We start from the raw sequence: 15134 nt of genomic DNA on the forward strand, positions 1-15134 counted from the left end.
CTCCTTCCCAAACCCGACAGGATATGAGACAGGATTACATACAGTAAACCATGTCATATCCTTTTTTTTTTTGCATATTCCACACTACTAATGTTAGTAGTGTGTATGTGCAAAATGTGGGCATTCTAGCTTGTAAAATAAATGGTTAAATGGCGGGAAAAATTGGCGTGGGCTCCCGCGCAATTTTCTCTGCCAGAGTGGTAAAGCCAGTGACTGAGGGCAGATATTAATAGCCTAGAGAGGGTCCATGGTTATTGGCCCCCCTGGCTACAAACATCTGCCCCCAGCCACCCCAGAAGAGGCACATCTGGAAGATGCGCCTATTCTGGCACTTGGCCACTCTCTTCCCACTCCCTGTAGTGGTGGGATATGGGGTAATGAAGGGTTAATGCCACCTTGCTATTGTAAGGTGACATTAAGCCAGATTAATAATGGAGAGGCATCAATTATGACACCTATCCATTATTAATCCAATAGTACGAAATGGTTAATAAAACACACACACACACACACACACACACATTATTACAAAGTCCTTTAATGAAATAAAGACACAGGTTGTTGTAATATCTTATTATACTGGTAATCCACCTGAAGACCCTCGTTCTGTAACAAAGGAAAAATAAAAAAACAACAATATCTCATACCTTCCGACGCTCAGGTCAAGTCCCACGAAGTAAATCCATCTGAAGGGGTTAAATCATTTTACAGCCAGGAGCTGTGCTAAAGCAGTGCTCGTGCCTGTAAAAAACCCAGGGAATTAATGGAAAGCAGGGTGACCTGTAGTTACCTTGAGTTGCGGTGATGCGCCCTCTGCTGGAAGTCCTCATGAACTAGAGCCTGGGAAATGTTCCCACGCTCGAGTTCATATGAGGACATCCAGCAGAGGGCGCATCACCGCAACTCAAGGTAACTACAGGTCATTCCCCTGCAATCCATTAATTCCCGGGGGGTTTACAGCCACGATATTGTTGTTTTTTTATTTTTCCTTTGTTACAGAACGAGGGTATTCAGGTGGATTACCAGTATAATAAAATATTACAACAACCTGTGTCTTTATTTCATTAAAATACTTTGTAATAATGTGTGTGTGTGTTTTATTAACCATTTCGTACTATTGGATTAATAATGGATAGGTGTCGTAATTGACGCCTCTCCATTATTGATCTGGCTTAATGTCACCTTACAATAGCAAGGTGGCATTAACCCTTCATTACCCCATATCCCACCGCTACAGGGAGTGGGAAGAGAGTGGCCAAGTGCCAGAATAGGCGCATCTTCCAGATGTGCCTTTTCTGGGGTGGCTGGGGGCAGATGTTTGTAGCCGGGGGGGCCAATAACCATGGACCCTCTCTAGGCTATTAAGATCTGCCCTCAGTCACTGGCTTTACCACTCTGGCGGAGAAAATTGCGCGGGAGCCCACGCCAATTTTTTCAGCGATTTAACCCTTTATTTTACAAGCTACAGCGCCAAAATTTTGCACATACACACTACTAACATTAGTAGTGTGGAATATGCAAACAAAAGGGGGATATGAGATGGTTTACTGTATGTAATCATGTCTCATATCCTGTCGGGTTTGTGAAGGAGAAATGAAAAGCCGGCAATTGAATTACCGGCTTTTCTCTAACACCGGTGCGTATTTCTCGCAAGTCACACTGCTGGTCCGTGTGTAATCCATATTTTTCTCGCACCCATAGACTTGCATTGGCGATTCTCGTCCGAGATACGCTGACAATCGCAGCATGCTGCGATTTCACTCGGATCCTGAATACGGACGAGAAAATATCGCATGATGGGAGCTGCACCATAGATTAACATTGGGTCGAGCGCTATGCGATTTTTTCTCGCATTGCACTCGTCCGTATTACGGTCTAGTGTGACCCCGGCCTAAGTGCGTCATCCACAGAACCCCATAACAGTGCGTCATCCACAGATCCCCATAACAGTGCGTCATCCACAGATCCCCATAACAGTGCGTCATCCACAGATCCCCCATAACAGTGCGTCATCCACAGATCCCCCATAACAGTGCATCACCCACAGATCCCCCATAACAGAGGGTCACCCACAGATCCCCCATAACAGTGCATCATCCACAGATCCCCATAACAGTGAGTCACCCACCCACAGATCCCCATAACAGTGCGTCACCCACAGATCCCCATAACAGTGCGTCACCCACAGATCCCCCATAACAGTGCGTCACCCACAGATCCCCCATAACAGTGCATCATCCACAGATCCCCCATAACAGTGCATCACCCACAGATCCCCCATAACAGGGCGTTATCCACAGATCCCCCATAACAGTGCGTCATCCACAGATCCCCCATAACAGTGCGTCACCCACAGATCCCCCATAACAGTGCGTCACCCACAGATCCCCCATAACAGAGCGTCACCCACAGATCCCCCATAACAGTGCGTCACCCACAGATTCCCCCATAACAGTGCATCACCCACAGATCCCCCATAACAGTGCGTCATCCACAGCTCCCCCATAACAGTACATCACAGAGATCCCCATAACAGAGCGTCACCCACAGATCCCCCATAACAGTGCATCATCCACAGATCCCCCATAACAGTGCGTCACCCACAGATCCCCCATAACAGGGCGTCATCCACAGATCCCCCATAACAGTGCGTCATCCACAGATCCCCCATAACAGTGCATCACCCACATATCCCCCATAACAGTACATCACCCACAGATCCCCCATAACAGAGCGTCACCCACAGATCCCCCATAAAAGTACATCACCCACAGATCCCCCATAACAGCGCGTCACCCACAGATCCCCCACAACAGTACATCACACAGATCCCCATAACAGAGCGTCACCCACAGATCCCCCATAACAGTGAGTCATCCACAGATCTTCTTTTCTTCCCAAATCAGCGCCACTTTTTCTAATGGGCCTAATCCAGATTAATGATATCTAAAAGTGGTTCTGTTTTGAGAAGAAAGTGGCCATATTTTCCTTTAATCTAATACATCCCCTTTAAGTTTGCTGACATTGGGTCTCAGACCAAACAAATTAATTCCCTGCTAGTTTCTAATAATCAGTAAAATAAGTCACAGGAACCAAAAATGTTATTAACAGTTTGTGTCCCAACTTTACAAGAGTCCTTCATTATGTAGCTATACGGAAATGCGGGATGTGGTGTCACATAACCGGGCGACCGCCGCAGACACCGAGCACACGCAGATCATGGCTAGTGAGCAAAATCAAAAATGATCTTTTTTTGTCTTTGACTTTTCATTGAAAAAAAGTCCTGTTATGCTGAAATGTTGCAAATATATATATATATATATATATATATATATATATATATATATATATATATATATATATATTTTATTTTTAAAAAAATCACAAAAATGTTGCAACTGTTTAAAATTTGTCTGAATGAATCATCTGCAAAAAATGGGAAATAAAATTCTCACCCTCTTTGGCGAACATTAAGAAAAAAACAACAACAAAAAACAACACAACAACAATAGGTGAACACATAAAATAGACTTCAAAAGGCAGAAATTACAGGAAGAGTTCAGTACAAATTAAAGAGAAAAGAATAAAAAAATTTAAAAAAATGTGATGACAAAAATGCAATAATGTCTCCCAGCCATATTGGGGGCCGGGCTAACTTTCTGGACATTATATATATATATATATATATATATATATATATATATATATATATTTAGCATGAGTAGAACTTTTAATAGCTTTGCAGAAGAGGCGACGTTAAGGATTTATGTTCACTGGAAATCTCCTAATTTACAGAGGCGGTAAAAGGTGTTTAATTCTCTTAAAGACGCAGTAATTTTCTTTTCTCCGGGTACTGTACGTGTCTCGCCTGCTTGTACGTTCTCCTGGGCTGTCTCTGCCACATGTAACGCTATCTCTCTGCCTGTCCCTGCCTGTCTGTTGCCACTGACGTCCATGCTTTTGTAGGTGTGTCTCACCTGTGCCTCCCCTCCCCCACCGTCTCTCCCTCTCTGATGTCCCTGACATACTGCGCCTGTCTCACCTGCCTGCTCTCCTCTCCATTACAGGAAATACCTTTATTCCTGGTGGGACCACAGTGTGACTGTCACATCCTGATCGTTTAGGGGGGGCCCGATTCGCTGCCGTGGACCCCCCTGGGAAATCTCCGCAGTGCACAGGTGAGATCACACTTTGCGTTTTTCATTACTTTTGCTCTTTCCGTCCCACCCTTCTGTGTATGGAGTAACCTTTACTCTTCCTGTGTCTGCGCTGTGCACACCGGCGGTCTCGAACCTGCTCCAGGGCATGCTTGGAATTGTAGTGTCGCAGGTTGCGGACCCCTGTGGTCTGGACTGTAAAGTGGTAGACCATGGCTACAAGTTCACGAGGCCTGAAAAGCCCCGGGGGGTGCAATGAGTCGATGACTCGTAAAGTCCAATTAGAGGCGATGACATCTGTAGCTGATCTGTAACTTTGGGGTAATGTTTAACCGGACGCTCAGAGTGGTCAGGACTACGGAGGGGGTCAGATTCCAAAAGCCAGGCTGAAGGGGAGAAAAAAAAGCTCAGCTCGTCAATAATGGCATTTATCGATCACCCAGAAGGAGGGTGTACAGGAAGGGGTTAATGTCTATCGCGGGTAGTTCTGGGGACCACAGCGCCGTGGACCTCCGTGTTCATTTATCAGGTGGGTGAACTTGACTTCGGTTTCCGAGTCCTGCGGGGAATCCTGCTCGTCCAGACGGGGGAGGCTGCACGTACACCTATATCTGGAGGGAGGAAACTTTTTATTTATTTATTTATCCAATCTATATTTTTAGGCCGTGACGATATATTGTGCCAGTCTGCAGATTAGAGGCGCGTGCACTTGGATCTCTGGTGTCACAGCAAATTCTACAATATGGGATCTGATTTTATTTTGCAACTGTGAAATTGCAGGTGCATAACGAGCAATCCCGAGAGTGATGCCCCCTCTTACAGTAATGGATCTGGAGTGCCCACTCCAAAAGTAATAATGACCCTCTACTCCATGTGGTCATGCTCCGACTCGTCTCACTTTGCTTTTCTCACTTTACTTCTATGAAGAAAAGCCAAACGCGTACGAAAATCACGTAAATGTGGTCAAGTGGCCGCCCACTTATTGCCGACAGTGTGCGTGCACCCTACACGCTGTCATGATTCTGCAGTCACATAGCGTGAATGCAGCATTACGTTTTGAACACACACAACCACTTAAAAAAAAAAAAAAAAAGTAGCCCCTTTTAAAAAGTATTGACGCCCGCTCGCCTAATCTGAGCTTCACAGAACGTTCTGTTGCAATGCAATGCTATGATATCATTGCACCAGGATGCTGATGACTAGTAGGTGCCTCCATGATGGAGAGTGCTGGAAGAAGGGTCCAATTGTATCACTGTGTTAAAGCTGACGTATTATTCAAAATGGTGTCTATACAGGGTATATCCCATGCACCACTCCGTGTCCCGTGCACACTTAGTACAGCTCCTCCACTGGGTTGTAAAAACTGCACGTATTATAAAAATCCAAGGCACTGTGTATTCTCCTTCCAAATGGATTTTTGATACCTGTGTACATACAGGAAAAATAGCAACGTTTCGGCCACGCAGGGCCTTTATCCAGCTAACATCATGCATTTTTTTTTCTTGGCTTGATAAAGGACCTGCGTGGCTGAAACGTTGGCAGAGTTTCAGGGAACTCAGCCAGAATGGCAGGGCATGTGCACTGCCCCGGGTCTTCAGCATTGGTGGCTCCATTCAGACGTCCGTGGATTTCGATCCGATCTGAGAACACAATACGTGGACTGGCCTCTGCTCTCGCGACCCGAGTATGACCAGGTCACACATTTTTATGAGTCTGTAACACTCAGGTCGGAAGAGACGAGGCCTGTACGTGCGCAGACCAATGTGCACAAACGTCTGCATGGGCCCTTGAGTCTTTTTTTTTTTTTTTTGTGCCCCCAATAATTTTTTGGCCAACACAATGCTTCTCCATTGCCCCCATGCTAATCGACTGTGTGAGCATCTAATTGTCGCAGAGCTCTGGCCTTCGGCGCTGTTTGGGTGTACTAATTTCAAGAAGGCCGAGACTCCGCAAACACTGATTGTATACCAGTTGTGTATTCCAATGGGGAATGTCAGGATTAGGCCTTCTTTACCCATGGAGGATGACACGGATTTTGGGGCTTTGTCAGGATATCTGAAGCTGGAGCTTATGTCTGACTTATTTGTCGCCCATGCGCCACATTCATTATACAATTGCGATGTGCAATTTAGGGTTGTCTACTTTTGTTTTAATAAAGCTTATTGAAATGGTGACCTGCTGAGCCTGCAGAGGGTCCGTGTCGCCCCTCGGGCTGCCCTTCCATATTACAACAAAAGCGACATATTCCATGTTTATAAACCAATGCCGAGATAAAATGAAGACGTCGCTGCCCACGGCAACCAATCGGATCCCTCCTTGCCATGAGTTGTAAAAATGAAAGCTAAAATCTCATTGGTTGCTAAGCGCAACACAGAACTCGGCCTGTACTGCCTGTGTACACCAGGCCTAACTTAATCATTTCAATAAGCTTTATCCGTACAAAAGCAGAGAACAACGTCTCGTTAATATATTCATATTTAACCCCACATAAGTATAGTCTCAATCAAAGGGGTTTTCGACCACTTGTCTAGAACTGTCAGACTTCATTTCTTACAAGTTTGGTTTTCCATCCCTTCAGACGGCCATATTTAAATACAGGCCAGTAACCTGTACATATTGTAGATGTGACCGGCTCCATGTACTCGCCCACATAGCATGCATTATTTTGACCCATAGATGTGCATGATGCAGTTTTTTGTTTGGTCCATGTAAAAAATCATCCATGTTCACTGGCCATAATGAGTCGGGACCGAATTAATATACGATCGCCTGAATGCGCCTTAAGGGTGCGGCTGTATGGCGTTGTCGCCTGCTCTGCATATCGCAAGGATCGCAGTATGGCGATATTATATCATAACATAATGGAGGTTCACATGGATGTGCTACAAGAAATCCAATGTATTTCAGATGCAGAATTAACCAAACACAAGACTGTGACTCCATATCGATTGAACCTACAGTTATCATATGTCACACCGGCAGAAATCCAGCGGTGCCACAAAAAAACAAAACAAATACCCTTAACTGTCATGGTGGGTGTCCGATTTCACATCTGTATTGCAACACATCGCATGCCTAGCAGAGCCTTGTTCAGACATGCCTTTTTTAATACTGCTTTTTTTTTTTGTTTGTTGTTTTTTTAATTTCATGGATGAAAGAAAAAGAATCTGATTTTTATCGATTTCCGGGCCACGTGTCTCTTTCTGCCATTAGTGTAGCGTTATTTTTTTTCTTATGCAGAAAAAAAATTTCTACAACCTTTAGGCCAGGGTCACACATCCAGATTTTTCCGGTACGTGAAGAAACGGACCCGGAGCTATCCGTCTCCGAGTGTGCACCTAGGCTGTCCGTGTTTCTCGTCCGTGTGCTGTCCGTGTTTCTCGTCCGTGTGTTCTTGTTTTGAAACAATTTGTTTCAGATTTAACCCTATGACTTTAAAAAAAGCACACGGACGGCATCAGTGTGCGGTACATGTTTACACGCACCCATTGACTTTAATGGGTCCGTGTGATCCGTGCGCTCCCACAAACACTGACATGTCTCCGTGTTTTGCACACGGACACACGGTCCATGAAAACACGCTGACATGTGCAGAGACACATTCATGTTAATGTGTCTACGTGTGTCAGCGTCTCCGATACGTGAGGAAACTGTCACCACACGTACCGGAGCCACTGACGTGTGAAACTGGCCTTAAACAGTAAAAAAATAAATAAAAATGGCCGGATAGCGTGCAGACGACACACGGTTGGGCGTCTAGGGTTTTTTTTTCTTTTTTTTCTCTGTCATTGATTTGACTGGGTGACTTTGATTAATGAGAAAAAAGAGGAAAAAAAAAGCAGACATGTCTTCTTTCTTTATTTTATGGACAATCTGTTCTCAAATAATAATAAAAAAAAACAGATGTGTGAGCAACCCCCTAAAAGGTGATAGGTTTGTGTTTTATCTGTGAAATATGCACATATCACAAGTACGTGAAATGTGGACGTCTGATTGAGACGCTATGGGAAATAGGGTTTTTTGCCGTCCGATCATTGATTTTGTAATTTTTTTATTTTTTTTTATTTTTACAAAATATTTTCCAAGTTCTAAAAAAATTGTGCTGAAAACCAACTCCTATAAATGAACCCTTATTACGTCCTGCGTATTTCCTTCACTGATCTGGTCGCTGCGGCCGCGCCTCTCATAATTAGAAATAACTTTTCTCCAGAAATGGTTGCTGGGTCACTTGACCGCCTTCCGCCTGTTCTGGGTGCTCTTCATACATGCAAACATTCACCGAATACAGGCGCAGGGTGTGAGCGCCTCACCTGGGAGGAGTTTGGGCTAATTTTACCTTCATGATACTCCCTGATACTAGAATAGGGCTTAATTGGCCTACTCCGGTGTTTTAAGGGTTAACAGAAAACTTTTGCTCTGCAGCTGCTGAGATTTCCATCCTGCAGAAACCTTACTGGTAAAAGGGAAAAAAAAGGTATTTCTATCTTTCGGCTTGCTGTCAGTGAATGGGATTTTTTTTTTCTTTCTTTAAATCCGTGGGCTGAAAGCAGATAGACGTCAAAGCTGAGGGTTTGTTACTCTGGATTCCAAGCTGATCCAATTTAGGCTAGTGTTCACATTACATGTTACCTGTGCTGGGCTGTAGAAGTACCCGGGGCACAAACCAGAAGTGTCCATAACTCTGCAAAAAAATGCAGTATCAGGTTTTGCTGCATTTTTGGTGCAAATCCAAAAAAGGAAGTTGCATCATGATTTTTTGGGGGGGTCACTAGACTTTATCAGAATGCACAAGAGACAACAAAAACGCAACGTGTGAACATAAACTAAGACTCTACTATCCTGGTGGCGTTCGTCTGAGCCCTACATAGAGGTAAATAATGGGAAATGCTCTAGACCCTAAATAGAGGCCTCAGATGTGATATGAATAGAGCCTTACCCACAATATCATCACAGGAGCGAGATTTAGGCCTTTATTTTTTAAAGGGTTTTTTTTTTTTTTTCTTGTTCTTCTTTAGGCTACTTTCACACTAGCGTTAACTGCATTCCGTCACAATGCGTCGTTTTGCCGAAAAAACGCATCCTGCAAAAGTGTTTGCAGGATGCGTTTTTTCACCATTGATTAACATTAAGCGACACATTGTGACGGATTGCCACACGTCGCACCCGTCGTGCGACGGATGCGTCGTGCAGTGGCGGACCGTCGGGAGCAAAAAACGCTACATGTAACGTTTTTTGCTCCCGACGGTCCGCTTTTTCCGACCGCGCATGCGCGGCCGGAACTCCGCCCCCACCTCCCCGCACTTCCCGGCACCTCACAATGGGGCAGCGGATGCGCTGGAAAAATGCATCCGCTGCACCTGTTGTGCGGCGGAGACAACGCTAGCGTCGGGAACCTCAGCCCGACGCTAGTGTGAAAGTAGCCTAAGAGATGCAGAATTTTTTACAATGTTGCACGTTAGTCCTCCACTCTGCCCCAAAAAACTCAGCCAAAAACTTTACTCCAGCCAGGGACTGCACCCAAAAAATATCGATAAGCAAGGCTGTGGAGGAAGTAAAAAGATTTTAAAAGGAAAGAAACAACTTAACCCCTTCACAGTTTCCGTTTTTCGTTTTTTTTTCTTCTCAAATGAATAACTGGTTTTTTTTCTGCCCATAGAAATATGAGGGCTTTTATTTTTTTGGCAAGACAAGTTTCACTTTTGAATAACATCATTCATTTTACCATATAATGAACTGGGAAACTTGGAAAAAAGTTATGAAAAAAAATCACAATTCTCACGTTGTTTTTAGGGTGTACATTGTGTGGTAAAATTGAACTCGCAATATCATTCTCCTCATCAGTACAATTAGTGATATCAAACGTCCAGTTTTATTTATTATTTTAGTGGTGAAAATGTTTTGGCAGTCGTCGCCATTCTCCGAGAACTGAAACGTTTTCATTTTTGCGTGGCGAGACGACGTTTTCATTGATGCTATTTTGGGATAGATATGACTTTTTGTTACAGCATTTTTTATGATATTGCAGCAACCAAAAAAAAACATAATTTTGGAGTGCTTTAAATGTTTCCATTTACAGTGTTAATCTATCGTGCTAATTATTTTTAGATTTTTGATCAGACATTTCTGAATGTGACGATACCACATACATAGGTTTTTTTAATTTTTCTATTTTTAGGGGGGGGGAAGGGGGATGATTTAAACTTTTATGTTTTTTATTTTCACACTTTTTTTTTTTTTTTCACTGCACTTGTTAGTTCTCTTAGGGGACTTGAAGCTGCGACAGTCTGATCACTTGTGCTATATACGGCAATACCACAGCATTGATGTATACAGAAAAAATCATGGTCCTGTTATGAAGCCAGGGTTTCAAGGGTGATCCGTAATGACAGGCACATAGGTCTTCAAGAGATCCCAGACTGTCATAGCTACTCATCGGTGAACTGCGATCAAGTCACAGGCGCACCCCCCAAAACTTGTGCAACAACAAGGAATGGGACCTTTGTTTTTTGGGGGGGATTTTTGCAGGTCACAGGGAACCTGTCTTGCCCACAAACGCCAGTACTCTGCAGATGGAAATCTGCCGGCTTTCAGTCATAGAGGCATGCGGGCACGGCTACAGTCAATGCTCAGGACACAATAAGCAGTGACTTTAAGCATACCCAGCTCTGCAGCGCATCTGTGAAGAGCAAGTTGTTAATCAAAGTGCGGGGTTCTTACAGTCACCGCTCACAGTACTGTGAGTGGTGGCTGAATCCGCTCCTTGGATGCCTTTATGACTAAGAGCAGGAAGCTGCTGGGATAATAAAGTTCATTTTTTCATTTTCTCCCAGTAGCCGCACTTTCAGTGTGGCGGCAGAACAACAATTAAACCCCATATCTGCAATGCTTTTACAGATTTGTCACCAAAAGTGATGAGCGAATTTGGCCAGGAAATTCAATCTGCATTGAACGTATCCAACCTGAATTGAATGCTCCCACACATAGGGTGTAACAAAACCAAAAACAAAACTCGCTGCCCACTTGTCCCACTGGCGCACAGCTTTGTCCAGCATGTTTCCTTTGGTATGCAGCGTTCATGCCTGGATGTTCTCTTTCTGCCGAATCTTCCTGCCCACAATGTTCATCACTCGAGAAGTTGACTAGGCCTTGGGCAAAGTATGCTTTGACGTTGGAGGCCTACTTGCCATTGGAAGCCCTGGCGCACATGATAATATACCAGAAGAGGATATTGCTTGCTAAAGTTAAGGAGAGTCAGGATGGAGCTCCACGTGGAGCTGTGCGAGAGAAAAATAAGAGCATATGAATTTTTTTTTTTTTTCTTTTCACTTTCCCTTTACAAATGGCAGAAGGCCTGCTGCAAATTAGCTTAATTTGCACCATTACTTACATTTTGAACCGATTCACTAATGTCTAGTTACAGATTTTCACAGCGGGTTTTCCCATTTTCAGTGTAGTGTGAGTGCAATCTACAAAAATCTGATGCAGATTTTGCTGAAGTTGCACCACAAAATAACACCATGTCTGGACCCTTCCAATAAGGTTACATAGTGCAGCGCTGTGCGTAGCCGGACTTGGGGCCCTCAATCATTTCTTACAGTGGCTGTTTGCTATATAAGAATGCCTTAGGCCGTGTTTGTGCAGCACCCCAGAGTCCTGGTTGTTGCAGTACTGTGGCTCCGCCACTACGGGGAGCTATGGTACGTCTGATTGCACTAAGGAGTTTCTCTGATCAGGTACACTCACACCACACTTCACACTCCGGCCACCAGGGGGGGTGGTCCTATCTAGTAGGCCACTCCTCACAACTCTGGTAAAACTGGGGGTTGGACAGGAAGACAGGGAGAAGTAGCTGGGAAGAGCTAGTGAGAGGACCTGTCAGGGATGGGATCCTGGCAGACTCCTCAGAGCAGAACTAACCAGTAAACAACGGGAATACAGAAAAGGAGAAATACCAGAAGGGGTCCTGCTGTTAGACCGAGGCAACATCCTTCTGAGGCGCAAACAGTCGGTGGCCGGAACGCCGAGCAAGTAAGAGACTTTAAGTACATTGCAAACCACGGCCGGACAGCTAATTACAGGTTGGCTGTCTCACTTAACACCTAAGCAGACAACGGAGGCAGCTGTGGGAGAGGGGCGACTCTAGGGTCCCGGAAGAACTCCAGGCCTACCCCGTCATACGGGTGCGTCCTACCATATCATCTGGAGGACGGAGAAAGAACAGTAGAGACAGAAAGAAACAGTTGTGAGGACTATCCCGGGAGCTCAGCAGGGAAGAACTACAACACACAGCGCTAGAAGGTAGTTACTGATTCCCACCTGTAAGGAGGAACTCCTGATGTGTCATTGGACCGGCCGGTCTCTGAAAACCCAGTTAACAGCGCTCTGGACTGAGGTCTCCAACATCTTCAGTAAAGAGGTAAAGAGACTGCAACCTGGTGTCCTCATTATTTACCGCGACCTGCACCGCTACAACACCACTTATTGCACCGGACGTCCCCCACTGACAGACAGGGCCACGGACCGGGTCTAGCCACCGTGACAACCCCAAGACTGAGACCTAGAGGCCCGGCTCCGGGTACCCCTCGGCCCTGCGGCGGTGTGGGGGCGCTCCAACTTGGCGTCACGAACAGGATTTACTTAAGCCTGAAGAATCAGGTCATGTGTGCCTTGGAACTGTGATTTATCGTGCTTGGACTGTACTTTATTGAGAGAACTGTGTGCTACTGCTTGCCGCGGAAAGTTACCGCCAAAATTCGCCATTGCCGCGCGCGGAGGGAGGAGCCTTAGCTACGTGGGCGGGATCAGCCAGAAGAAGCGCGGAACGGAAAGCGCGGTGAGACGCCAATCCCGGAAGAGGAACTCCGACCTCCAGCAGGTTAGTGGGAGGAAGGGACGGCCATGTCCGAGTCGGGAGGAGAGGAGGTGGCGGTCGCAGCCGCGGACGCAGGGGCAGCTCCGGTCCCCGCAGCGGGCGAAGCCGCGGCCCTAATACCACCACTGGCTGCCGCAGAACCCGCTGCCCCCATCAGCCAGTCGGACACTGCCGCTAATGCGAAAGCCATAATGCCCTTCTCCATGCCCTACCTGCCCGGAGCGGCCTGGCTCCCACGATATTCTGGGGAGGCGCATACGTTCACTGACTTTAAAGAAGGGCTCTGCAGCCTGCTCGAGTTCTATCCCCTAACCGAGCCCCAGAAGGTCCATATGATAACCGGCCAACTCTTTGGGGCGGCTCTGAGAGAAGTGAAATCCCGGCCCGCTGAGGATAAAGGAACTGCACAACAGATTTTTGCCAAGCTTAAAGCCACCTTTGATACTCGCACTGCCACAGAGATTAAACTGACTTTCTATGGATGCAAACAGAGGTCGCAGGATAACTTACGGGACTATGCCCTTAATCTCCAGGAAGCGATGCGGGCCATTAAGCAGAGTGACCCCGGCAGCATGCAGGATGAGGATAAAATCCTGAAGGAGCGGTTCATTGAGGGGCTCCTGTGCAGTCACCAGCGGGGCCAATTGCACTTCCTGGCCATGCAAAATCCAGACTTGACTTTTGCGCAGTTTAAAGATAAAGCTATCCAGGCATTGCAGGAGCGACAGCCCAGCCGCGCAGTACCACCCAGGCGCCCCGCTCTCACCTACCACCAGGAGGTGGCATCGGATACCCCAGTTGCCGCGGAGGCCGACGCCCAGAGCTTCGAGGACGACTCCCCTGCAGGACTCCGTCTCCAGATGCAAGAGCTAACCAAGAGCGTTGCTGCCCTGGCCCGGACGGTGCAGTCCCTACAGGAGGCCCCCAAAGAGAAGATCCAGTTGGCTTCCAGCCCGGAGGATGTCCCTTGGATGCGACGGAGGAGGACTCCGCCGACCAGGAGCCGGCCCGACGATCGCTTCCACCAGGATGGACGACCCATCTGCCGCCGCTGTCACCAGGTGGGCCATCTTGCAAGGTACTGTCCTTTAAACGAGCAACCCCTGGGGCAAAGGGCCAACCCCCAGGAGTAGGACGGTCAGGCCCGCAGCATTGGAGAACCAAGTATATTGGAGGACGACCAGTTCTCCCTGTAGTGATTGATGGAATCCCCTTGAATGCTTTGCTGGACACCGGTTCTCAGGTGACGACTATACCTCACGTGCTCTACAAACGGTATTGGGAGGACGCTGATATTACTCGTGGCCCTGACGATGATTTCACCATAATCGCCAGTAATGGTCAGCCGTTGCCACAAGTGGGGTATAAGGAGGTCACCATCAAAGTGGGGCGGGTGGAATTGAAAGCCCAAGGGATTGTGATTGTAGATATTGATCGTCGAGAATGTAATCCCATGATGACTCTTGGTACTAATGTTATAGAAAATTGTCTTGCAGAAGTGATTGTTTTGTTGCAACAGGTGGCAGAAAACGCTGGCCACAGTGAGCAACGTGCCCTGCAGAAGGAAATCAGGGCTCTGATGCAGAGACAGCAGGTAGAGCTGACTGGTGGCGAGATTGGTCGTGTCACTGTAAGTGATTCAAACCCCATCGCGATACCTCCCAAGAGTGAAATGTTAATATGGTGTCGAGCAGCCATAGGCCTCAGGGGTAGGGACTACCAGGCCTTGGTAGAACCTGTATATTCAGACAATAGGCCTACTGTTCTGACAGCTCGGGGGGTGGTCGACGTCCGACAGGGGAGAGTGCCCGTACGTGTCCTCAATTGTGGGGAGGAAGAGGTCCACCTAACCAAGTATACCACGCTCGCCAAACTGTTCACTGTCAATAATAGTGTAATACAGGCACCTGAACCCTTGGTCCCGTCAAACGTGGCGGAGAACAAAGGTTCTGCAGAGCACTCGAAAGACTGGTGTCGGGAATTGCATGTGGGCACTGACTCTACCCCATCTCATCAAATACAGGGGGCTTACAGGGTGGTACACGAGTACGAGCAGGTATTCAGCAAACACCCCTCAGATTTTGGGCAAGTGAAAGGGATCAAAC

The 15134-nt window shown here is 46.6% G+C and overlaps 1 protein-coding gene across 2 annotated transcripts in view; it reads left to right on the forward strand.

Moving 5' to 3' along the window:
• The first annotated feature begins 4039 nt into the window (after positions 1-4039).
• Positions 4040-15134, forward strand: part of LOC143769476 (uncharacterized) — a 54124-nt gene continuing 43029 nt past the window's right edge. The window contains exon 1 of one of the 2 annotated variants that reach the window (XM_077258084.1): positions 4040-4178. Coding sequence is in view for 1 of the 2 variants with exons in the window: in XM_077258083.1 (XP_077114198.1) it covers positions 4626-4686 (61 nt within the window). In the remaining variant the exon portion in view is untranslated. Of the gene's footprint in view, positions 4179-4539; positions 4687-15134 lie in introns of those variants that run through there. The other variant, XM_077258083.1, reaches the window with a different exon arrangement.

This window comes from Ranitomeya variabilis, chromosome 4, assembly GCF_051348905.1.
Source record: "Ranitomeya variabilis isolate aRanVar5 chromosome 4, aRanVar5.hap1, whole genome shotgun sequence".
NCBI lineage: Eukaryota > Metazoa > Chordata > Amphibia > Anura > Dendrobatidae > Ranitomeya > Ranitomeya variabilis.